Raw genomic sequence first — 25078 nt, 5'->3', positions numbered from 1 at the left:
GAAATGCACTTTATGGCTCTGATGAGCCCATTCCTGGTGAGTGATGTGCCCTGTGCCTGCAGGGACACTGACAGCAGGGGAGAACACATTCCAGAGCCTGTAACATTCCTGTGCCTTGCACCACGTCACCCTCATCCTGCTGAGGTGTAGGCAGCAATGTCAGACAGTTTTCCACATAGCCAAGTGCTTCAGTTGTGCCCTGGCACACACAGCCCATGCACAGCTGTCCCAGCAGCAGGGACAGCTGGGACAGACCCCTCACTGTGCTGGGGGGAGCCCAGGGCTGAGCTGAGCACAAGGTCAGCCTGGGGGGACACACTGGTGAGCAGGACAGTGTGTCTGCTCCCTCCTCTGCCAACAGGCAGTTCAAAGTCTGAACCTGTACATTTTCTTATTCTCCACTGAAAGCAGGACATGGCAACAGAGCTTTGGGCAGAAAGGGGCAAATTGGAGTCTACTCCTGCTCTAGGATAACGTAGGATAAACCTCCCATGGTTTGAAACAGTTTAGTGAACACCCAGAAAGCTGAGAGGTGAAGGGATTATTTTTGGCTGGAAGTCTCTCTGGCTGATGCAGGAACTCTCTTGTTAGTTATTCATTGCCTTGACAGGTCTCATAAAACAGCCAGCAGAGCCCAGCAAGTGCTTTCCTTCACTGTTCTGGGAGCTCAGAAACCCAGGAACTGAACGAGGCCTTGAACCCATTTTATGGGTTTGCTTCTTACTGAACAACCATAAAATATTAAAACTCAGACTCTATAAATAAGGAGGGGAAAGAGCAGTGCATTATTTCTCAGCAGCCCCTTCAGAGACTCTTCCCAAGGTAAGTCTGGTGCTGCACAGCCCAGAGATGGGATTGGAGACAGTGAACTCATGTCAGGGAGATTAGAGGCATTAAACCCCCTGGAGTCTGCTCTGAACAGGAAAATGCCCTGCAGCAGTGGGCTCAGGTTCCTCCCTGGTGCCCTGTCCCTGCTGTGAGGGGCTCCCAGGGTGTGGTGGTGGCAGGGATTGCCCCCTGAGCACAGGCAGTGCTGTGACCCTCTCTCCACAGACACAGCAGGGCCTCTGCAGGATGGCACAGAGACACAGCCCCCCCGTGCCCTGCCCAGCTCCCGTCCTTGCCATCTCCTTCTTGGCATGGGCAGCCACAGGTAAGCAATAGAAACATCTGCCATGGCTTTGCCCAAGCCCCAACATGCTGACAACAGAAACTGCCCAGGGCTGGGTGAGGTGCCACAGCAGCAGCCCAGGTTTTGGGTGTTCTGGGTCGTGCCCAGAGGACTGTCTGGAAACTGGTCTCTGGTTTTGGGAGTAGCACAGAAGGCAATGGGGAAGCTTCAGTGTGTCCCAACATTATTGTGGCAGCTGCACAGGACTGACAAGGGCACAGTTTCCAAACCTGCTCTAAGCAGTGAGAAGTGTGACAGCTTTGGCCACTTGGAGACACCAGGGAAGAGACAGAGAGCTTCAGAATTCTTTATATCCCAGGACTTCAGTACCCCTGTATTCTGAGCTGTATTTTTAGTTCATTAATTCATGGCCCAGGCCACAGTAGTGAGTTTAAGCCCACAGAAAATTTATTTCCTGTACTTGCTCTTCATTTAGCTTGTCCTGAGGTTTGTACATCAGACAAACTTTAGCTCTGCAACATCCAAGCTCAGCCTGTCTGGGACCCAACTGAGGGGCTGACAAACTAATTCACAGTTTCAAGGGCATCCAGCTCTGGAATACAGAGTATCAAACAGAGAGCACAAACCCCAGCCCGGGGAAGTTCTGCAGCAGTGATTGGTGGCAGGAGGGTGAGTGAGCCCAGCAGGAGGGGGCTGAGCCTCCCCTGTGTGTTACATGGGCACTGCAGGGATTTAGACACTTGGTTGTCACAGCTCAGGCCTGGGCATTCTGTCAGTCAGCTGCAAAACCTGATTTTTATTTTAAGTAACTGTGAAGAAAGCTTTGTGATGAAGGTAACTTTGTGCCTCAAAAACTAACATTCCACCTGAAATCAGCCATTGGACTGGAGCCTGAAAGCCTCAGTTCCTCCTCCAGGGCAGCTTCTGTGGGAAGGGTCTGGTGAGGATGCTCAGTGTCCTGGTGCTCCTCCTTTTGCAGGTTTGGAGCTGACAGTGAATGACCACCCTGCTGACTTCCCCCTGCCCACAAAGCCCGGCCAGGCCGTGGCCCTGTCCTGCCTCGTGCACAACAGCAGCCAGGCCGAGCGGCTGGTGTGGTACCGGGGAGAGGGGCAGGTGGGGCTGAGCGACGGGAACAGAGAGAACAGCAGCAGCATCTGCATATTCCCCGTCAGCGAGTCTGACCACGGGGTGGCCTTCACGTGCAGGCTGGAGCGGGACAGGGCCGTGCAGGTGTCTGTGCTCCTGGATGTGGAGTGTGAGTGCCGGGGGTTCCTGGGGCTGGGAGGGAAGGGGATGGGGCTGAGCAGCTGGGAGGGGTTTCTCACCCTTGTACACTGCCCTCACCAAGGAAAAATGCGTCTAGCAGGAGATAACTCACATTGCAGACACTCCCTTTCCACAGTGGTGCTCATGGCCTGATCTAAGGCTGTTTTTTTATAGGGAGTGGGTGGGCCTTGAGAAAGGAGATGCTCTGGATATGTCCCTGACTCCACCCAGATTCTTTCTCAAGGATACAAGTCAGGACAGAGAAGAGAGAGGAGTATCAGTCTCTGCCACTGCCTGTCCTGCTGATTCCCAGGGATCAGGAAAGGCTGTGATGTGTTAGACCATGGAACAAGGAGCACAAGCAGCGTGTGAAGGGAACTTACTTTGAGTTAAATGGTGGCATTTTACAAGTACCTGAAACTGGAGCAAGGTGGGGTCAGTCTTTTCTTGCAGATAACAAGTGACAAGAGGAAATGGCCTCAAGTTGCACCAGGGGAGGTTTAGGTTGGATATTAGGGAAAATTTCTTCACTGAAGGGGTTGCCAATCAATGGAACAGGCTGCCCAGTGCAGTGGTGGGATCACCATCCCTGGGGGGATTTAAAAGATCTGTAGATGTGACACTTGGGGACATGGTTTAGGGGTGGCCTTGGCAGTGCTCAGTTAACAGCTGGAGGATCTTAGGGGGCTTTTCCAGCCTAAGTGGTTCTGTGATTCCGTGAGCAGCATTGCTAATGACCCTTTGAACTGCATTACTGTGAACAGTTCCTCCCCAGCTGAGTGGAGAAGAGACCCTCCACATCGAAGAAGAGAAGGATGTTACTCTGACCTGCAACTCCAAATCCAACCCTCAAGCCCAAACAACCTGGTACAAAGACAACAACAGCCTGACCCTCCAGCCAGGTCGCCACGAGCTCTACCAGACCAGTGAGGTCTTTCAACTCTCTATCAGAAAAATACAGAAGTCTGACAATGGGACCTACACCTGTGTGGTGGAATCTCCCTTGGGAAAGGGCACGAAGGATTTCCACCTGGTAGTTGAAGGTAACAAGGCTGTTGTCAAACAATCAGCTTTGCCATTAACTCTCTGTTCTCCTTTACAATGACAGCAATCCATTCATATTAAAAAGTGTAAGTGGAATGTGGTTAAATGCCCTGCATGAACTTGTGAGAGCACAGCAACAGCAAGGAGCTCTCCCTGCAGCTGTGCCTGGGACACAGAAAGGGCTTGTCCTGCTCCCCCTGTTATTCCGAGGTGTTGGGCAAGCCTGACCCAGGGCAGGCTCATCCCACTGTCACCCCTCCCACACTCACTGGGCACACTCCAGGGTGGTTTAAAGCCCCTCAGGTCCTACTTGAAGAGTCTCATTCTGACCACAGAATTCTGTCAAGCCCAAAGAGCTGTTTGAGGTTCTTAACAGAGGTGACTGCAGTCCTGTGCCAGGGATTGGGTGCTCAGTCTCAGACAGGTGTCACTGTATCCCCCCCTCTGTCCAGGCCCCTTTCATCTCTGCACTCCTGGCACAAGGGAAAAAATAAATGTTACCTGAGTCAGTGGTACCTCTGGACACCCTTATTTCTGAGCATAACAACACCTGGGGGATCTTCTTGTGAAGCTGCTGTTTCAATTCTTCTTCAGCTCCCTAAAATACAGGCTCAGCTCCATTCTTTGCAGAGGATTAACACACACAGTCAGCCTGCAAACAGCAGAGACAGCAACTGTGACAGCTGTGGGGACAGAATTGTGTCTTTCTGCAGAGCTGTGAAGTGTTCTGGGCTGTTTGACTGCACTAATCCATCTCATGTCCAACCTCCTCTTCCCTGACAGACAAGAAGCCCGTGTTTCCCAAGGAGGCTGTGATTGCTGCCATCGTGGTGGTCACAGTCACAGTATTTTTTGGAATTGTGGCTCGAAAAGATATATTATTTAAGGTATGGAAAAAACAGTATTGGTTGTTTGCAATGCCTTGGGGTTTTCTGCCTTTTCTACTCTACTTCATAGTGTTGCTTTCCACTACAGAACTGCTACACACTTCCTGCTGAGACAGAATGACCAGTAGATAAATCAAATATTGCATATTTCAAGGAAGGCTTTATGTACTTGCAATAGATTTGTAACAATACCCCTTTGGTCAGGAAATGTGAAAGATAACACATTTCTTTCTTTGTGAAAGATCACTCTTTCTTTCTTTGCAGTGCTTCAGGAAATCCAGTGAAACAGCTCTGTAAGTATTTGACAGCCTATTTGTGCTTATTCCAAATGAATCTCCCTCTTTAAACTTGGCAGAGCCTGGAAAGGAGCACTCAGCATGGCCACAGCTTCTGTGCCAGGGAAGGGTCCCTGGCACATGGCAGGGCACACACAGACCTGCCCCAGGGGCTGCCCCTGCCCTGGCACCCCTGGCTGTGTGGGGGCACAGGGGTACCAGCTCAGGGGCAGCCCCAGCCTGCTGGCAGCTCTCTGGGGCTGAACACAGCCCAGGACAGTTTAACTCACCCACAGGGTTTTCCCTAGTAGGCCATTTTTCATCTCTTCTTTCTGCTGCAGGTGAAGAACACAAGGATCCTGTGCACACCCAGAAAACATCATCCCTAGGGGTGGAATTAAGGCCTTGTGTGAGAGGATGAGATAAAGCACTGAAACAAGTGGTTTGGGGTCAAGTTTATACCTTTTTTCACAACATTAGTGGTTCTTTGCCTGTTGATTCTCCACTGCAGTGCTGTGGGGGACAGGACAGGCTGCCTGGGGGGGCCCAGCCCTCGCCCTCCTTGCTCACTGTGACAGGGAATGGCTGTGCAGTGGGGTGTGAGGGTGTGGGGAGTGCACAGGGCAGGGCACAGGGCAGTGTGAGTTATCACAGAATCACAGAATGGATTGGGTTGGAAAAGACCTCCGAGATCATCAAGTCCAACCCTTGATCCAACCCCACTGTGATCACCAGCCCAGGGCACTCCGTGCCCTGGGCTGGTGATCACAGTGGGGTTGGATCAAGACGTGGTGGATTCTCACTCAGTGCCACATCCATAGAAACACAGAATCACAGAATGGATTGGGTTGGAAGAGACCTCTGAGATCATCAAGTCCAACCCTTGGTCCAACTCCAGTCCCTTTACCAGATCATGGCACTCAGTGCCACGGCCAAGCTCAGTTGAAAAACCTCCAGGGATGGGGAATCCACCCCCTCTCTGGGCAGCCCATTCCAATCCCTGAGCACTCTCTGGAAAGAATTTTTTTTCTGCTCTCCAACTTAAATTTCCCCTGGCAGAGCTTGAGCCCCCCTTGTCCTATTGCTGAGTGCCTGGGAGAAGAGACCAACCCCCACCTGGCCAGAACTTCCCTTCAGGCAGTTCCAGACAGGGATGAGGTTGTGGTGCTGATGCACAGGGGTGGTGGGAGGTGCTGGGCTGGCAGTGCCCTCTGTCCTGCAGAGCATCCCACAGGGTGCCCACCCAGGGCCCTTCCCAGCCATCCTGATCCTCCCTCACCATCTCCATCTCTGGCTGGGGCAGCCCCAGCGCTCCCTGGGGCAGCACAACCTCCTGGAAACACCCGGTGAGGTTCCAGTGATTGCTCTGCAGCACCAGGAGGGCAGGAGAGCCCCTCCATCCCCATCTCCATCACTCCTTCCCTCACAGATGTGCCACTCCGGCACTTTGCTCGAGGTCCCGGCGCTCTGGGGAGGCCTCACCGTGCCTTGGGACGGGCCGGGGCTGATACTGACAATAAACTGGGCGAGCTGTAAATCCATCTGAGGCTGTGCCTGCCAGCGCTGCCGGAGGAGGGTGAGGGCAGGTGTGGGGGCAGCGTGAGGGGCAGCTCGGGGGTGTGGGGGGTCAGTATGAGGGGTCGCTCTAAGGGGTCAGTGTGAGGGGTCGCTGTGAGGGTCAGTATGAGGGGTCAGTGTGGGAGTCTCTGGGAGGGTCAATGTGAGGGGTCAGTATGAGGGGTCAGTGTGAGGGGTCGCTGTGAGGGTTAATATGAGGGGTCGCTCTAAGGGGTCAGTGTGGGGGGTCAGTGTGGGGGGTCAGTGTGGAGGTCTCTGTGAGGACCCGCTGTCGGTGCCGCCCCTCACGCTCCGTGTCCCTCTCCGCTCACCGTCCGCCCCCCCCGGCTCGGCCCCGGGCCCCTCTTCCGGCTTCCGGTGCCGGCTCTATAAGAGCCGCTTCCGCCCCGGGCCTGCGCCGGGAGTGCCGCCGGTGCCGCCATGAACGCGCGTGGTGCGCGGGGCCGGGGGGTCCCGGGGCCGGGGGGCGCCGGGGGGCGCGGGCGGAAGAGGGCCGCGGGCAGGGCAGCCGCTACCGGGGTGATCCCGCCGGTGGGGAGGAGAAGGGGGAGAGGGCCGGGAGGGAGACCCCTTCCCCCCGGGGAGGGTCCCGTTTCCCCCGGGGCGGGTCCCGTTCCAGCCCCGTTTCCCCCGGGGCGGGTCCCGTTCCAGCCCCGTTTCCCCCGGGGCGGGTCCCGTTCCAGCCCCGTTTCCCCCGGGGCGGGTCCCGTTCCAGCCCCGTTTCCCCCGGGGCGGGTCCCGTTCCAGCCCCGTTTCCCCCGGGGCGGGTCCCGTTCCAGCCCCGTTTCCCCGGGGAGGGTCCCGTTCCAGCCCCGTTTCCCCGGGGAGGGTCCCGTTCCAGCCCCGTTTCCCCGGGGAGGGTCCCGTTCCAGCCCCGTTTCCCCCGGGGCGGGTCCCGTTCCAGCCCCGTTTCCCCCGGGGCGGGTCCCGTTCCAGCCCCGTTTCCCCCGGGGCGGGTCCCGTTCCAGCCCCGTTTCCCCCGGGGCGGGTCCCGTTCCAGCCCCGTTTCCCCCGGGGCGGGTCCCGTTCCAGCCCCGTTTCCCCGGGGAGGGTCCCGTTCCAGCCCCGTTTCCCCGGGGAGGGTCCCGTTCCAGCCCCGTTTCCCCGGGGAGGGTCCCGTTCCAGCCCCGTTTCCCCGGGGAGGGTCCCGTTCCAGCCCCGTTTCCCCGGGGAGGGTCCCGTTCCAGCCCCGTTTCCCCGGGGAGGGTCCCGTTCCAGCCCCGTTTCCCCGGGGAGGGTCCCGTTCCAGCCCCGTTTCCCCGGGGAGGGTCCCGTTCCAGCCCCGTTTCCCCGGGGAGGGTCCCGTTCCAGCCCCGTTTCCCCGGGGAGGGTCCCGCTCCCCCCGGGGCCGGTCCCGGGCGCGATAGGCCCTCCCGGGGAGGGTCGGGGCCGCGGAGGGGCCGCTCCCGGTGCGGTCCCGGTGACGGTGCCGTTCCCCGCAGGGCTGAGCACCGAGAAGGCCGTGGCCTTCAGCCGGCGGCTGCGGAACGAGCCGCAGTTCCTGCTGGCCCAGAACGTGGCGACGTGTAACGACCCCCTGGAGGTGTGTCTGCAGCGCCAGGTGGTGCAGGACACGGTGCAGGTGTTCCAGCACGCCGTGCCCAGCGAGGGCAAGCCCGTCACCAACCAGAAGAACTCCGGTAAGCGCGGGGCGGGGGCTGCCCGTGCTCGGGCTGTCCCCGGGCCGGGCTGTCCCCGCAGGTCCCTCCTGAGGCAGGAACAGCCCTCGCAGTGCAGCGTGCCCTGCCCTGCCCCTGCAGTGAGGGCCCGGAGCTCTGAGCTCTGGCCAAAGGCTCGGGCAGAACTGTGTCACCAGCCCCGGGTACAGAAGCTGTTGTGCAGATCCTGAGTGCAGGTGTGCCAGTTAATTCTTGCTCTTTGATCTCTCAGGGAGATGCTGGATCTTTTCCTGCCTCAATGCAATGCGTCTGCCCTTCATGAAGAAATACAACATTGAAGAGTTTGAGTTCAGCCAGTCCTATCTCTTTTTCTGGGATAAGGTACAGTCGTGCAGGTTGTGCTGGGCTGGCTTATGCAACCAGGGGGTGGTGTTGGGACAGAGCTTCTTTTGGGCTGCTTTGTTTCAACAATACACCTGGAAAACAGGTGAGAAGAAACTTGCAAAGTTCTTTAAAAATGTGGTTTAAATGCAGGTTGAGCAAAGCAGGACTTCCAGCGGGAGAAGAAAGTTGAGATGTTGATGTTTGGGAATAGTGAAACTCTACTTTTCAAGAGTTACTTGTTATTTCAGAAGTTACTTGACACCTCAGGAGTTACTTGATGCCTCATAAGTTACATGTTGGCGGCTCCGGGGCCATGCCTGTCACTCCTGCTCGGGACCTGCTGGGAGCTGGGGCTGCTTCTCCCCCGGGGGAACTGAGGCGGATCCAGGGCTGGTCTGGGCCCAGCTCCTTTGCATAACAACTCCTGCCTCACTCCCGTTCCCCTCCCTCCAGCGCTGGGCCAACCCCTCCCGCTTTGTCTGTAGCAAAGAAGTTTACAGAGTAGCCCCTGCAGGAGAGTAAAGACTTCAGAGGATGAGCAGAAAGCAGCTTTGTTCATTTTGTACTTCCAAACGACTAATTCAGCAATTAACACATAGTAAATCAGACTGAAAAGGCCCTTTCTCTGTGTGTTTCAGGTTGAACGCTGTTACTACTTTTTAAATGCTTTTGTGGAAACAGCCCAGAAAAAGGAGCCAGTGGAAGGAAGACTGGTACAGTTCCTGCTCTCCAACCCCACCAACGATGGTGGGCAGTGGGATATGCTGGTCAACATAATTGGTAAGAGAATTGGTCATTAGGAGCCCTTCCTGAAGCTGCACCGGGGTCTGAGGTGGGGAATGGAATAGAAGTAGAAACTGAGTTTGAGAGCTGGGAATTTGCAGAGGAACCACTGCCCTTTGCAATCAAAGGCCTTTCTCCTGCCAGGCTGAAATTGTCTTGCTTTGCTTTTGCATACTCTGCTGCTGAGAGCTCAGAGGATCAACAGGAGTAATTAGGTATCCCAGACCTCCCCTTTGGTAAAAAGCTTCAATTCTTTCTACTTCAGTCATCAACCCAACACTGTTTGTTTACATCCACGTGTACAGTTCTTAGGCACATGGCAAGGAAAAAACGTTGCTGCACTTGGGAGTGTCTGCCAGGCAAGAGCAAAGCCACGTGGGGTTGAGCCTGAAGCTGGTGTGGGGATCAGTGAGAGGGAATTGGCTGGAATGTGGCAGTGCTGGTCCTACAAAGCTCCACCAGAAATGGATCCTACACTCATGAGATGCTTATTTACACCAGCTGTCATTTGCATTGTGAAACATGTGACACCTTTGTCACTCAACAAGCCAATAATAGAAATTCAGACTCACAAAAGGAGTTTGTTTCTTTGAAGCCTGGAGGTTCCTTTTTCCCCACCCAATTGTTATAAATACTTAATCAGGGCAAACAAGATTTTGGCTGCTGTGGTGACATCCAGAGCTTTGCATGGTGTGATCTCTGAGTGGTGCTGGAATGTAGAAGCAATGGAGCTCCTGCTGGGTGTTTGTAAATGGTGAGGAGGAAAGGAGACTGGGAAGTTACTCAGTTAACCTTAGATAAACTACTTGGAGTGAGTCCCAGGAGGCCCAGTGCTTTAGAAGGTACTTCAGGAGCTTAATTTTAAAGTAATCAAATTGTTTTTCTTTTCTGGTGGAAAGAAAAGCAGTGATTAGTTTAGAACTTTTCAGTGTTGAGTTACATGACCCTGAGCAGTTCTGGGACCCCTGTGGAACACAGTTCAGAGGTGAAGATTCAGTCACAGATTAAAATGTAAACTTGGAGTACTTGTAGCCTTTAAATAAGAGCCTTTCCTTACAATCTCTGCACAAACCCACTCTCTCTTTGGCTCTTACATGGATATAAGCAGAGTTTGGGCACCTGTTCTGTGGAAAAGCCAAGGGTTAACCTGTCTCTTTATTATTTCCTTTAGAAAAGTATGGTGTTGTCCCCAAGAAATACTTCCCAGAGTCTCACACCACAGAGGCTACCAGAAGGATGAATGAGATCTTGAACCACAAGGTAGAATTGATTTAGAGGGTATAACCAAGGGGAGGGGATGGGATGAACCTGCTCAAATGTTCTGCCCACCTTATCTTTATTGACCAAAGTGTTAAATGCATCTCAGCAATTTAAACTTATTTACAAGTACCTTAAAGTCTCAGCAAAGTCTGATGTTAATCTTGAAACGTGGAGCAGGAAGGTGTGTGTGGAAAATGTCCATTGCCAGGCTCCAGTAGCTTGTGTGGGTTTAGTGGTGGTTATTCCTCATCTGCACATTTCCAAAAAAAAGTGAATTCTTGACATGTGGCAGCTTAAATCTATTTCTGCAAAACCAGCACAGGGTGTCTGGGTAACTTTTTCCCACCCCCTCAGTGTTTCATACACCACAGTGCCAAGGTTTCCAGAGATGGCTGCCAGATGGGTAAGAAAGATGAAAAAGTGCATTTTCAAACCCCAAACCAGCTCAGTACAGAAATGCACAGCTCAGTCTGAAGGAAGGTGTGAACTGACTCCCTGAACTACAGAAATCAATTAAACTGGGCAGGTGTTGGTGTAGGGAGCCAGATTAAAGAGGTAATTAAAACATTTTTTTACAGTGGCTTTGAGTATTTTTTTTCCAGTTCATGTGCTGCATACTCAGGGAAAACTGCCTGCTGAAATCCACATGAAAATACAAAATAGCAGCTGGAATAGCTGAGACAATGAATGTTGTTACTGTTGTTCCAGTCTGGAGCAGGGCAAAGCAGCTGGTGCTGAGGAGCCTCCTGGGGAGTGGGGACAGTCCTGGGGAGTGTGGCTGCTCCTGCTGCAGTGGGGAAATGCTCCTGCTGCTCATCAAGCAGATCAATTATGCAGTGGAGCTGCAGAATCAGTTGCAGTCTGGAGAAGGTCTGCTCTGAGTCACAGGGGTGCTGGTGTGTGTGCATGTTGTGGCATCAGTTGTGGGACTGGGGGAAATCAAGCCTTAAGAGCCTGATGGCTGCAAACCTCTCATCAGTGGCTGGAGAAGTGGAATTGAACTGTGACTATCTGTGAATTTTGTATTATATTTTGGTGATATTTTAATTCTAAAGCATTCAATTATCTTGTTTTTTTAAATGACTCGATCTCAAATGAAACCTTCTGAAGGGTGTTTTCATTTTGAGAACATGTTGTGAAGAGTAAACAGGTGTTTGACACAACCAGGTGGGAAGTGCTGGCTCTGGTTGGGTGTTCCTGCCCTTCAGTAACTGCTTTGTTTTCACACAGATGAGGGAGTACTGTCTGCGGCTGAGGAACATGGTGGAGAGTGGAGGCAGCAAGGGAGAGCTCTGTGCTGCCATGGACATGATGATAGAAGAGGTAAAGACACTTGGGGGACACCTGGAGCACGAGGCCAGAATGGATGAGGGTCCTGGCTCTTGTCAGACTCTTGTCTTGAGGTTTCTGACTCTGTTGGATCAGCCAGAACAGGTGCCTTTTGCTGCCTGACTGACTGTGCTTGGAGCTGTTGTTGCTTACCTAATTCTGAGTTTTTCTAACACTTCCAGACAAATATCTTGAATCTGTAGATTTCAGAATGATGCCATTTTACAGACATCTGCCCCTTGCTGCAGGAAAGCAGCATTTTGTGTCTTGAGAGGTCCAAATAGTGGCCTGTCAGACCCACAAATAGCAGGAAGGAGGTTGATAATGGCAGTCTGATGGCTTTGAATGCAAGTCTTGCAGCACAAATGTTGTGCAGAGGTTCCCCACAAGAGAGCAGAAAAGAACCACAGAGGGAGGTCTGTGGCTGAGTCCAGCTGTGCTCTGATCCTGGGGCAGCAGAGGGAGGACTCTCAGCTTCTGTTCTGGCTCTGTGATTCACTCCATCAGCAGTGCAGTGTCTGTGCTGCCTGAACCTGCTCATACTGAACAAGAATTACTCCTGTCATGGTTTTTTTATCATTCTGGACTACTCAGGTGCTTAAACTGCTAAAAATAGTTGTAAAAGTTGAGGCTGTTTTAGTTGGATCAAGTGCATGCACTTTAAAAAAGTACATATTTCATTTATTTCTCAAAGATACAGTTCCAAGTGACCCAGAGGTTTAATGTCTGTCTTTAGATGAGTCACAAAATCAGATGTTTTGGTGTTGTGTGTCAGTTCTTCTGCAATCCAGTGAACATCAGGCAGAGTCTTGGGCTGTTTCTGTAGAGTTTTAGGCAGTTCCACTAATATGCAAGTATTGACTAACATGTTGGTTTGGGTTTTTGAAATTCAGCTTTGTGTGAAAACCTGTGGCTTCCTGTTGTCGAATTTTAAGGTTAGATTAAAAGCAAACTGAACCACGTTGCTTGGATTGCATGAAAACAATGATGAAATCATTGTCACAGTTGTGAAATACATTCATGCCTTAAGAATTCTGTGCTTTGAGCCTACCCCAGTCTGTGGCTAATCAGGGCTTGGGACAAAGGTGAATTAATGACTTACATCCAGTGTGTGTCCAAAAGCCCTTGGAGGATTTTACAGGAGACATCAAAAGCTTCCCAGGGATGGTCATTTGTGTCTCATTTGTGTACAGCCCCTCTGAGAAGGGGTCCTGGATCCTGGAACTGACCTTAAGGCTTTATTAACTTTGTTCTTAAAAGGTTATGCTCAGTCCTCTGATGCCAACACTGCATTTTCTCCTGCAGTAGTAACAGTGATTTGTGTGTTTTTATGGATGTCACTGGGGTTGCCTCTGGATTTTTATGAGGCAAAGCAGTGCCTGGTTTTGTTCTGTGAGGTTCATTTGCACAGCAAGTCTTGGTTTGCTCCTGCTGGGAGCAGCACTCGAGCTGAAATGGGGTAGTTATATATTCACTCCACAACTGTACAAACATTCTTATCAAACCAGTGCACAGCAGGCCAGAAGTTGAAATCAGTGCAGTTCATGCAACTGAATTTTCTTCCTTTACTCTTCTCCTTTGCAGACTCTTTATTAACAGCAGTGTCCTTTTCCTCTCTTTACTTATTTTGTGTTTTACCACAAGCCACTCTATCTTTGCCTTATCTTGGTTCTGATTGTCCACTAGGGTGATATAAGTCACATTTTAGTTAAAATGTACTAACTTTCCTTATTGCTGGAGGAAGCCTGTGAGATGCAGAGAGATGGCCTGTGTTGGGTGTGGTGGAGAACAATGGAGGGAGGCCCTTCCCAGGCTGCTCTGCCTCTGCTCCCTGAGACTTCTGGCTCCATCACTTCCCTTCCTCTGGCTCGAGCCCATCTCTTGCAGTTCTCCTTTTGGGCAGTTTTCCTGCTTATTTTGTGTTCATGGCCTCAGCTCTCACCACCTGTGGTTATCTGAGGTAATGTGGGTGCAGCCACAGCAAATGGCACCTTTTGTGCAGTATGTGCAAAATTAAATATTTATAGTCGTTCAGGGATTTACATTTGCTCTTTACCATATTTATTGAGAAGTAAATGTGCAAGTTCCTGCAGTAAAAACCTCATGCCCACACCCTCCTTTCAACCTGTAATTAATCTTTTTGCTGGTTTTCTTAAACTGCTTGGGGCAAGAACACCTTTATTTGTGTTCTGTGCAGAGCCAGGTTGTGTTACTGAGCATGAACAGACACTCCTTTCAGTGTCAGCACAGAGAGCAGCTGGCACAGTCATCTCTTATATAAGGAGCCTTAGGATAAATCAGCTCAGCCAGCTCCAGACAGAGCAAGTCAGCCTTGGGAAAGGCAAAACCAGAGGGAAGTGTGAAGGCTGCCAGCCTGGGAAACGTGGCACAGGCCATGGCAGTTGAAGGTGCTGTTGAGATTTGTTTTAAATAACCTGATGGTTCCTTGCAAGCAAGAGACTGACCTTGTGCTCAAGGCTTGGACAGAGCTGAAGAGCAGTGTCAGCTGAAGTGAAACAGATTGAAAGCTGTTTAACTCTGATTGAATTCCCTGTCCCCAGAGTACCTGTGGCAGGTCCTGCTCAGTGTCCCTGCAGTCACTCATCTGGTGGGGCTGCCACTGGGAGCACGTTCCTGGCATGTGAGAAGGTGCAGCAGGTGGTTCTGGAGTGCAGTTCCATACTCTGATGTACAGGGAGGCTGACTTGGAATCTGGTCATCTCTGTGTGCTGGAAATCCAAAGAAAGCTGCAAAGGATGTCACAGGCAGGGATCTGGAATTAAATTACATAACCTGCCAGCTCAGCCCTGAACAGAGATGTTGTTAAATGTATTAAACAGATGAGGAGATTATTCTGGGCTTTTGAAAAGAGGCAAAAGCCCATCTTTGAAATCCAGACAAACATTGCAGTAAAAAAGGGATTAGTGGAGGGAAAATGCCCATGTCAGAAGGTCTGGTTACCACCTGGTGGAGCAGGTGATGCTCAATCCTGTCTAGAATCAATTTGATCAAGTTTCTCTTGCACTGGGCAAGTATCTTGTTGGAGGAGCTTCAGAATTACTTATGAAATGTTGGAATGAGGCTGGGCAGTGTCCTGGCTTTTGCTTTTGGCTGCTGCATTCCTTGGATAACCTGGAATTTGTTGGTTCAGCCTCAAGCTTCTGTTTGCCTGATGGTTTACCTGAGACCATGGAGTGTGGGAGTGGAGAGAGGTGCTGTTGGTTTTCCCATGACCTTTCAGATTGGTTCTGAACTGCTGAAACACCCAGATTTCAAGGGATGAATGCAAATAATTTGTGTGTTGACTCATGTTCTTCCAAGGTGACTGTTGAGATCCCATTTCTGCAGTTGTTTCTCCACGGAGCAATCCCTGTGCCGGTGGCACTGCCGTGGTGGGAGAGGCAGAGCTGCAGGTTCCATCAGGCTCACAGAGCTGTTTGCTCCCCTGGCAGGTGTTCAGAATAGTGAGCACGTGCCTGGGCAGCCCCCCTGAGACCTTCTGCTGGGAGTTCCGGGACAAGGAGAAGAACTACCACAAGTATGGCCCTCTGACCCCCCTGCAGTTCTACCACGAGCACGTCAAGCCCTACTTCAACATGGAGGACAAGGTGGGCATGCTGAAGGCAGCAGCTTTCCAAGGCCTTGGTGTGCTGCTCAGACACTCCCTCTGTTCCAGTGTCTGTCACTGCAGCACTTGGGAGGGGCAAGGCAGGGGCACTGCTCCCCCCAGGGCAGATGGCCCTCCCTGTGTTTATTCTCCCTGTTGTGCTGTTTGTGCTCTGCCCCTCAGTCATCTGTGGTCTCACGTTGCAGTCCCACCATGATTTTGTAATGATAAAATATGCAGTGATCTCATCAGCTGCAACATGTCATGAGACACCCATTAGAGCAGGAATAACATGCAGAGCTGCTCTGCCACAGTTAGGAGGTGAACTTGTAAAACAAAACAAGAAACCCCAACAAACAAAACCTCAAAAATGCTGGTTTAGCTCAGTGGCTTGTTTGCTAATGAACAGACAGCTAGCTGGGACAAAAGCCATTCCCTAAAATCCTGCTGGATTCACTGCTTGAAGATTTCAGTTGTGTTGCACCTTTTTATGACCTCTTGGTTTTGGCAGATTTGTTTAGTGAATGATCCTCGCCCTGAGAATCCCTACAACAGGCTGTACACAGTGGAGTACCTGGGCAACATGGCTGGGGGCAGGAAAACACTCTACAACAACCAGCCCGTGGAGGTCTTGAAGAAATTGGCTGCAGCTTCTATTAAGGATGGAGAGGTGGGTTTGGCCTCTCCCCAGGAATGGCAGCCCAGGCCAGGCAGAGCCCCTGGGACATGGCCCAGACTTGGCCCTTCTTCTGTTTGCAGGCTGTGTGGTTTGGCTGTGATGTGGCAAAGCACTTCTATGGCAAGCTGGGCATCAATGACCTGAACATGTGAGTAGAGAGTCAAAGCAGGTGCTGTGGGGATACCTGGGGAGGACACAGACAGACCTTCAGCTGCTTAAGAAACTAATTTGTGCATGCTTTGGATTATAGACCCTGAAAGACTGCACTTAAGTAACTCAGCAGCAACAGAAAGGTTTTCACTTGTTAGTTAAATCTGAATCCTTTGAAGATGCACTACAAGTAGTTGTTAAATATTCTTAGTTAAATTGTCTAATATCCAGTAACAGGAACTCCTGAAGGGATCAGGTTTTGCATTTATTCTGGCATTAAAATTAGTTGAACTCCTGGGCCAGGGCAGCCTCCTGATGCCCTGATTTGCTGGCCAGGACTCTCCCTGCACCCTTTTGATGTGGCCTCTGTGTCTCTCAGATTCAACCACGAGCTGGTGTTCGGGGTCTCCATCAAGAACATGAACAAAGCCGAGCGCCTGATCTTTGGGGAGTCCATGATGACCCACGCCATGGTCCTGACAGCTGTCACTGAGAAGGTACAGCCTCCCCCTCCCTCACCTGCTGCTGCTGGCAGGCATTTGTTGGCATGGCCTGGGGGCTGTTGGTGTTCTGGGCTCACTCAGGGTGTAATTGCTCTGCTGGGGTTGGCCATTTGTGCCACAAGGCCTGGGTGTTTATTCCCCTTGTGTTGTTTGTCTGAGTGTTCAGAACTGTAAATATTTAACAAGCAGGGAAGAATTTTAGACATGCCAAAGGACTTCTTTGCTTTTGCCCACAAACTTTTCCTGGAGAACCTTTGCATGGTGAATCCAGTCTGGTTTAGAGCACGGAGCTCCTGTAAAATGCTGGGAGGAGACACTTGGTGGAGTGTTAATGTCCTGCAGCTCCCTGGCATGTGATCCCTCACCCTCTAATTAGGGCAGGAAAACAGTGTCCAAAATAGCTCTGTGGCCAGAGGAATCCACAACTAAATCTGATCCTGGCACTCTAACAAAGCACATAATGAGGTAAAAGGAACCATGCAAAAAACTTACAACTCAGGGTTATCTGCACTGTTGATGTTTCCATTTATTTCCAGAAGTTGTCACTATTAAAGTGTCTTTGAAGTGATCTCTTCCTGTCCAGCATGGCCTTGGCTGGAGCAGTAACAGCTTGCACAGCACAGAAGGAGCTGCCTGAGCTCTGCCCTGGGGGACTCCACGTGGGGCTGCTGACTCAGAACAGTTTTTCCAAGTTACTTTTTACAACTCAATATAATTTTTCCTGTTTTCAGCATTCTGAGCTCTCACACTTCTATTGTGTATCAGGTTGCTTGAACACCTCTTTAAATATCTAACTGAAAACAGTGATCATTTGTAGTGGTACTTTTAAGTCTTGCTTACCTGTCCATCACTGAAGCCTCTGTGTTGGCACTGATGGTGCAGTTACAGTCTGGGTCTGTGTTTTTAAATTAATTTTTGCATACCTAAATACAGTTGCATAAAATATGACTGAACATGACCTGATTTCTTAAACAAAGGGAGTAGAAGATCAGGATCTAAAATTGGAATATCACTTAAAAGTTACCTACAAGTTCAGCATTTGGAGGCTTTTCCCTTTCACAGTGGACAAAGTTGTTTCTACTTTTTGTTTGTAAATGTCTTAACATTAAACCTTAACTTAATCTAAAGGAGCTTTGCTAAACTGAGTTGTAAAATGTAATATTTTTGATTTACCTACTTTTATAAAGGATTTTAAGATTTTAAAAAATCCTATTACAATTTTGCAACATCAAAAATTGATGTGGATTAAATGCACCTTTGGGTTAAAAACTTCCTGTACATGAACATGCTCATCCCAGCTCCTGTCTGGGAGCTCTCGAGTGTCTCAAGTTAAGGACTGTCCTATATTTGAGTGAGAACTGAAGCATTGCAGGAACATTCCACTGAACATTAAAAATGCATTTGTGAGATGTTTCTCCAGGTTGCTTTTCTGTATTAAAGTACTTTAGTAGCAATGCAGCAGACCTGGAGCTGTGTCCTTCAGCTGGGGGATGGATAGGGATGGCTCTTAAATTCTGTGAGTCAGTGAAGTCCAAACTAGAATTTAGTCAAATTTCAGTTTTCTGGTAAAAATAAGTATTTATTGCAGCTTCTCTTCCTGACCACATTTCCTCATGTTTTATGTAAGTGGGTGGAGAGGTATTTCAGCAAGTTACATTTCCCCACTGTTGGCACTGTGTGAAACTCTGCAGTTCCTGCAGCCTGCTGGGAGTGGAGCTCTGGTTTGCTGGGCAGGATGTGGCCAGGCAGGGTTGGCTGCTCCTCCCTGGCCTGGCCTGCACCACTCGATGCCCTTGGCTTGTTTTCTACAGGATGGACAAGAAGATGCCTTTGAGAAATGGAGAGTGGAGAACTCCTGGGGTGAAGACCGTGGTAATAAAGGTAATTTATAGTCCTGGGAACAGAAGGCTGAGCAGTGTTTGGGAATAAAGACTGGCTTGTGTAGGAAGGTATGGGAAGATACTGATAGACTTTATCTAAAGGTCATAGTTTATCAAAGTTTAAATCCTTCATTATCACCTTCTTAAGGTGATTTAGTTTATTGCTGTGAGGTTGCTGATTTTCTTAAGCCTTGATACCAGTTTGCTGTTTGACCACGGGAAAATTCCCAGCCCATCCCTGCCAAAAACCCCCAGCAGCTGTTGGAGTTTGCTCTCCCTCTGTCACACTGGTCAGAACCTTGATTGTTTTGTTGTTCATAATCCTTTGCTGCAGAACACAAGTGTGAAAAATCTGGTAATATTTTGCTTACTGATTCTGTGAAGGAGGAAATCAGGGCATGGCTGGTCCCAGCTTGTGCTGTGAACAGCTGCAGTGCAAACTGTTCTAGCTCCAACAGCTGTAAAAAACAAATGTAAAAAATCACAGTTGTGGTTGCCTTTTGGCCTCTGTGCCAAGCCATGATGGGCAGCACCCCTTGCAGTGTCCCTGTGGGGTGTGCTGGGCACAGGCCTCAGTGTGGAGCCCTCACTGGGCCCTTCTGCTTGTGCTGGGGGTTCTGCAGACACTGTTTTCCTGTTTTCCTGCTGCTCTGTCCCAGCCTGCACTGCTGTTCCTTGGAAAGGCTCTGAGGGGGGGGCACAGGGCAGAGTCCCAGCTCAGAGTGGTTTGGGAAGTCACTTCCAGTTGCTTCCCTGCCCAAGGAAACTGGGAATGACCATTGGGTGCTTCTCTGCTGGGCTGGGGGCAGCTCTGACCTCCCCTGCCCTTGGGGAGGAGCTGGTGGGGTGGGAACATCCCTGCCCTGCCCTGCCCAGGTCAGTCCCAGCTTCTCCTCAGTGCAGGGGAACTCCGTGGTTTGTCGTGCCCTGTGTGGGACCGGCCGGACGTGGCTCAGCTGGCACAGCCTCACCAGGGTGTGCCAGGCTGGGCAGTGTGTCCCTGGGCACAGCACTCACTGCTGACCACATTTTTGCTGCACATTAATCTCAGATGTTGTGCTTGTAAGATTTGGTATGGCAGAACTTTCCCAGGATGTCTTGGGTTTTCTTCTGGGAATAGACTATTTCTGGAGAACTCTGTTTTAGGATGTGGTCTTGCTCCTAAGCTTTTGATAACATGAACAACTAAGTAAACCAGAATATTCTTGGAAAAGTGTCCTAGTTTATGTTGGGGCCTCTTGGTCCTGCAGTAGTATCTGCTCTGAGTTAGCTGTGTCCATTCACAGCAAGGTATTCCAATAAAATCTGCAGTCTTGACAAAGCAATGAAGCTGTTGATGTTCAGCCTTCCAGGCTGTCAGTGAGACAGCAGTAAAATGTTCTTGGGAATGCTGGATTAAAGAAAGCCACATCAATACAGGAGGAACATCAAAACTTTTTCTTGTTTCTGAGTACAAACTATTTTGTTAAGCACTTCTATGCTTATAGAGAATGTAAAATATAAAAATGCCTGGTCAGTTGTGCTGTTCTTGCCAAACTCTTTGTTTTGGGACACTCAGGTGCCTGGTTGGTGATGTTGGATCACTCTGGTGTGAGGGGAATGCTGCCAGGAAGGCAGTGAGGACTTTGGTTAGTTCTCCAAACACTCCAGTTAAAGGGTGTCTGTCAGCAGCTCGTGTGGGTTGCACGTGCTCCTTGGCCAGGGTTCAGGGTTGTTCTTTATTAGAGCCCGGGCTCAGTTTCAGGCATTGGCTGTTGCTGCCAAACCACAGGGCAGTGGCTGAGCCCTGATCCCACTGCAGGTGGCACCTGTTGGGCAGTGACTGAGCTGGGGCACTTCTGGGCTGGAGGATCCAAATACACATTCAGCTTTCAAGAGTGAGCTCTTCTGGAGCTGTTTAAGAGGAGCTGCTTGTCCCTTGAAATAAAATAGGACCCCAAAGTGACTTGAATAAACCCTGCCCAACCTTGTCCCCTGTGTGGACTTTGCTGGGGAGTCACTGCCCCTTCTCTGTTTGTGCCAGTGGAGACCACACTCTCTGGAAGGTCTTGCTTTCTGTCTATACTTTGTTTTGCTTAGAGAGTTGCCTGGAAAAGTGCCCTGACACAAAATCCCATCAGCAGGAGGAAGCCTGACTGTCTGTCAGACTGTTCTTTCAGGAAGGTGAATCCCTGAAGGATTTCCTTGGGTATCACCAACCAACTTCTGTGGAACTAAAGGCAATTGGACATTCTCTTCAGGGCTCTTCTCAGACACTGGAAGGGGTCACTTGGAGTCACAGAATCATTTAGGCTGGAAAAGACCTTTTAAGGGCAGAGTCCAACTGGGAACTCAGGACTGCAAAGCCCACACAGCCATGTCCCCAAGTGCCACATCTACACATCATTCAGATCCCTCCAGGGATGGTGACTCAGTTTGACAGGGTTTCCTTCTTCCTGCCCTGATTTTTCACTCCTCATGTCCAGTAGTAGCTGCTGTAGGAGGGTGAGGACTCAGTTTGTCTGAGCTCTCTTGCTGGTAAGATTTAAATCTTACCTGCCTTGTTAAGGAGTTGGGCAGCAGTGCTTGGGTGAGTCCAGCACAAGGAACCAGAATCCACAGCAGTAGAGGCAGCCAAGGATGACGTTAAATTTGGCACACCCCAGGTGGGTGTGGGGGACACCAGCAAGCCCCAGCTCTCAGTATTTCTTGGGCAGGATAACAAAGGCTCCAGCCTGCAACAAAACACCAGAGACTGGACTTGAGTCATTAAACACTGAGCAAACAAATGACTCGTTGTTGGAAGGAAAGGAAAGTGGTTTTTCTCACGTGGGGTCCCTCTTGTTTTGCTCCAAATGCCTCCTCAGGTGCCAGGGAACACCTGTTTCCCCTGCCTTGCCTGGTGCAGGACTGGGAGGGCTGTGACCCTGGTTTGGGGGTCAGGGGATGGACTCAGTTACACTCACTCTGGAGGTGCAGAACTGAAGTCTTGTGGTAGTGCTTGTCCTGGAGACAGGGAAGCCCTGGGAACAGCCTGGCATTGCCCTGCCTAAATATTTAGTAGTTACATTTATATCTGTTGTAAAAGTGTTTCTTGGAATCCTCTCTGTTTTTCCTCAAGGAATGAACACAGCTGCTGACAAACACTGCTTGTTTTTTGAGGTAAAAAAGTCACTTCCCAGTCAAGTATTTCCTTTCTGGTTTACTGGCACTTTTTCAGCCATCCAGGCGAGTTTAATTACTGAGTACTCTTTTGTTCTGGAGACACAGGACATCATTACCTAACTTTGAACCCAGCTTATCCCCTCTGATAGCTTTTCTTAAAAGCAAGCAAGAAGGGAATACTAAATCACACACTATCACATCCCTTGGACAGGGGGTCCATCTGCTTGTTTTGGCATGAGAAGAACTTTCTGGTGATACATCTCCAGACAGAGTCAGCTCCCTTTGGGCTTTCTGGCTCTTGTCCTGGCCGTTGCACACGTGAAAGCAGTCAGGGATTTCAGTGCACACCCCAGTGTCAGTGTCAGTGTGCACACCCCCAGTGGCAGTGTGTGCACACTCCAGTGGCAGAGTCAGTGTGTGTGAGCACACCCCAGTGTCAGTGTGTGTGTGTGTGAGGGTGTGCACACCCCAGTGTCAGTGTGTGTGTGTCAGTGTGTGTGTGTGAGGGTGTGCACACCCCAGTGTCAGTGTGTGTGTGTCAGTGTGTGTGTGTGAGGGTGTGCACACCCCAGTGTCAGTGTGTGTGTGTCAGTGTGTGTGTGTGAGGGTGTGCACACCCCAGTGTCAGTGTGTGTGTGTGAGGGTGTGCACACCCTCAGTGTCAGGGGGTGTGTGTGTCGGGGGTGTGTGTGTCGGGGGTGTGTGTGTCGGGGGTGTGTGTGTCGGGGGTGTGTGTGTCGGGGGTGTGTGTGTCAGGGGGTGCACACCCCAGTGTCAGGGTGTGGGTGTGTCAGTGTGTGTGTGTCAGGGTGTGCACACCCCAGTGTCAGGGTGTGTGTGTGTGTGTGTGTCAGGGTGTGCACACCCCAGTGTCAGGGTGTGTCAGGGTGTGCACACCCCTGGGCCTCTCAGCACTGTGGGTTTGCTCTCCCCATGGAGCAGTCCCGGCACAAGCACAAAGGGGCTCGTGCTGGGTCCTTTGGGAAGGGTCAGGGGCTTTGGTTTTGGGTGTCCCCAGGACGTGTCTCCTGTGGCCAGTAATGGCTTTCCCTGCACAGGCTCCTCTAAAAGCCCTGAGTGATTTGCATGTCCTGAGGTTCTGCTGGAGCTTCTCCCTTTGATGCCAATCGGCACCGAGATAGGGGATGGCACAGGCACAGCTCCTTATCCTCCCGGGGTGCAATTACTTGTTGGCTCTTGGCAGTGAGAGGGTTTTGTGTGTCCCAAGAACTCATATCCTGAAGAGAGAATAATCAAGGCAGCTCCCTTTGGCAGTGATTCCAAAATGGCTTCTAGCTCTGGCTACAATTGATAGGGGTTTTAATTTATGGGAATTATCTGATCTCCTGCTTTAGAAACAAGATGGTGTAGATGGATGCGTTTATTGTCCCTATTCTTTGGACATTTCTTGTTTAATTTGATTGTGTGATGATACTGTTTAAGGACATGAGGAACTTTATTACATAAAGCCTTCTCTTCTGTCTGCTAAACACTTCCTTTCTCCAGCCACTCGTATTGTCAGCTCACCTGGAAGAGTTTGTTTCCATGGGCAGTTCTCTGCTAAAAACTGTGATCCTCTAAAAGTGACTTCCCCCACCCCCTGTTCAAAGAGTATTCACTGAAATTCTCAGTAAAAATTAAAGGAGAAAATTGAGATTTAGTTCAGCCTAAGTGTGCTTTAGATGGCTTTGTTTGAGGCAGCTCCTCTTACTGCAAGGACTAAACCAGTGAAGTTTTCTTAAACCAGAGCTGGTTTGGGTATTCACTTGGAAAATTTCCTTTTACACAAAATCCTGAACACTCCTAAAGCCAGAAACTCAGTTTTACATTCTGCCTTAAATGCCTTTTTTGTTTGTTTGTTTTTTAAGCCTTTGTAATTCCTTTAAGTATTCTGAGTGCCTATTTTAACAGAGGAAACATAAATTATGGATATTCTGGGACTTGTTTTTCCTGGTGGGCTTCTTGCTTGGCCTTCCAGGGCACAGAAGATCATCCTGTCAGTGTGTGTTCATTTCCTGGGGCTGTGTTTGAGCTGACGGTGTGAGCAGGTCCTGCCAGCCCCAGGAGTGCCCTGGGTGTGTGTGACAGTCTGTTCTCCCCCCAGGGTACCTGATCATGACCGACGACTGGTTCTCCGAGTACGTGTACGAGGTGGTGGTGGACAAGAAGCACGTGCCCGAGGAGGTGCTGGCCGTGCTGCAGCAGGAGCCCATCGTGCTGCCCGCCTGGGACCCCATGGGGGCCCTGGCCAAGTGAGCTGCCCGTGCCCTCCAGCAGTAGCTGCACCAGAGAATTCCAGCGGGGGAAGCCATAGCCAGACGTGCCCAGCCCTGGGCTCGGCCCCGGGAGGGGCTGTGGGAAATAGCGCTCTGCTGCCTGGGGGTCCCACCCAGCCTGCCCCACAACTCCCAGGGAGAGGAAAAACTCATCTTGCAAACAAGTGCTGTCGATGGCAGCCTGATTTTACCTGAAATTTTTAATGAAAATCAGTGTAGTAATGTAGTAGAATTACTTTTACCAGTGTTTTCCCTAGGAAACAATGGGCATAAAAGGCCCTTTTAGAGTTAATAGCTAGATGATAGAACAGACACACCGAGATACTTATCTAATTATCATCTGACTTGTTCCATAAATGAATGCCCAAAAATATTTTATATATTTACATTTTCAGTTTTGCTGAAGTATTGGAGGGGACATAGGAATTGAAACCTTTAGGAAATTTTCCCTTCCTGCAGAGCTGGGAAGGGGTGACTGTTTTTTGAGGTTTCCAGTTTCACTTGGTTTTATTCTTCCATTTTTGATCTGGGACTGGATGCCCCAGCCAGGGCCCAGGGCTATGTCTGTGTGCACAGGAGCGCTATTTTTCACTTCTATTAGCAAGAACAACCATAAATGTGTTCACAGGTGGAGTTAGTGTCATGCTCACCAGAAAAACCAATGTTTTAATTGCTGCATTTTATTTGGTTGTTTTAAAAAACAAGATGGTGCTATGAAGCTTTTGAATAAACACTTTCTAAAGTGACTGGTGCAGTTCTGGTTCCTTTGTTCAAATGAGACACTGTGAGTCATGAAATGGGGAGATATTAATGGTCTGCACACAAATTTGTGAGCCAAAATATGAACATGCTTCACGTGCTCCAGGCACTCTGGGAGTGTGTGAGAACAGGACTAATCCTGGGATGGAGACAGTGCCAGAATGTCTGTGTGTGCCCTGACACTCTCCTGCTCTGCACGGGGTCAGTCCCAGGCAGAGGAGGGTGAGGGAGGCTGAGGAACCAGCCTGGACCTGCCCCTGGACCTGCCCCTGGAGCAGAACTGCCCCTGCCAGGGCCACAGACACTGCCCAAGGTGAGTGTGAACTGGGATGTTTGCTGGCTGTGGTGCTCTGTAGTTGCTTTGACTTCTCCTCAGTTTGCACAACAGAGGGAGGAGGTTGTTCAGTGATGATGGGAGTCTCTTGTGCTGGTTACACAAATGTCTCAGTGCAGGTACAGGTGCCCCCTCTGCCAGCTCCACCCTGCCTGCATGGTCCTGCTGAACTGAATCCAGGTTAGG

The 25078-nt window shown here is 50.5% G+C and overlaps 2 protein-coding genes across 3 annotated transcripts; both read left to right on the top strand.

Moving 5' to 3' along the window:
* Positions 1-424: 424 nt before the first annotated feature.
* TMIGD1 (transmembrane and immunoglobulin domain containing 1) lies at positions 425-5301 on the top strand. 2 transcript variants are annotated; one of them, XM_071575022.1, is made up of 7 exons: positions 425-822; positions 1054-1153; positions 2112-2390; positions 3166-3444; positions 4229-4332; positions 4597-4625; positions 4949-5301. In XM_071575022.1, exons 2-7 carry the CDS (start codon positions 1075-1077, stop codon positions 4950-4952), a joined length of 774 nt encoding a protein of 257 aa, XP_071431123.1. In that variant the 5' UTR covers positions 425-822; positions 1054-1074; the 3' UTR covers positions 4953-5301. The 2 variants fall into 2 exon arrangements, with proteins under 2 accessions (XP_071431123.1, XP_071431124.1); XM_071575023.1 differs by lacking the exon at positions 4949-5301 and having other exon boundaries at positions 4597-4629.
* Positions 5302-6546: 1245 nt separating this feature from the next.
* On the top strand, positions 6547-24545 carry BLMH (bleomycin hydrolase). The gene is made up of 12 exons (XM_071574966.1): positions 6547-6618; positions 7628-7825; positions 8076-8185; positions 8827-8968; positions 10143-10231; positions 11462-11554; positions 15013-15168; positions 15679-15837; positions 15927-15994; positions 16376-16493; positions 18311-18380; positions 23628-24545. The coding sequence occupies exons 1-12, from the start codon at positions 6606-6608 to the stop codon at positions 23777-23779; spliced, it is 1368 nt and encodes a 455-aa protein (XP_071431067.1). The 5' UTR covers positions 6547-6605; the 3' UTR covers positions 23780-24545.
* The last annotated feature ends 533 nt before the right edge of the window (positions 24546-25078 follow it).

This window comes from Pithys albifrons, chromosome 21 (genome assembly GCF_047495875.1).
Source record: "Pithys albifrons albifrons isolate INPA30051 chromosome 21, PitAlb_v1, whole genome shotgun sequence".
Classification (NCBI taxonomy): Eukaryota; Metazoa; Chordata; class Aves; order Passeriformes; family Thamnophilidae; genus Pithys; species Pithys albifrons.
Note: the sequence above shows the minus strand (reverse complement) of the source record. Positions and strands in the feature narration are given on the sequence as shown.

Coding starts and splice junctions, on each gene's coding strand:
- TMIGD1 (XM_071575022.1), top strand. CDS start 1,075: ATGGCACAGAGACACAGCCCCCCCGTGCCCTGCCCAGCTCCCGTCCTT. Junction 1,154..2,111: donor CTTGGCATGGGCAGCCACAG/GTAAGCAATAGA, acceptor CTCCTTTTGCAG/GTTTGGAGCTGACAGTGAAT. Junction 2,391..3,165: donor TGTGCTCCTGGATGTGGAGT/GTGAGTGCCGGG, acceptor TACTGTGAACAG/TTCCTCCCCAGCTGAGTGGA.
- BLMH (XM_071574966.1), top strand. Junction 8,186..8,826: donor ATCTCTTTTTCTGGGATAAG/GTACAGTCGTGC, acceptor TGTGTGTTTCAG/GTTGAACGCTGTTACTACTT. Junction 11,555..15,012: donor TGGACATGATGATAGAAGAG/GTAAAGACACTT, acceptor CTCCCCTGGCAG/GTGTTCAGAATAGTGAGCAC.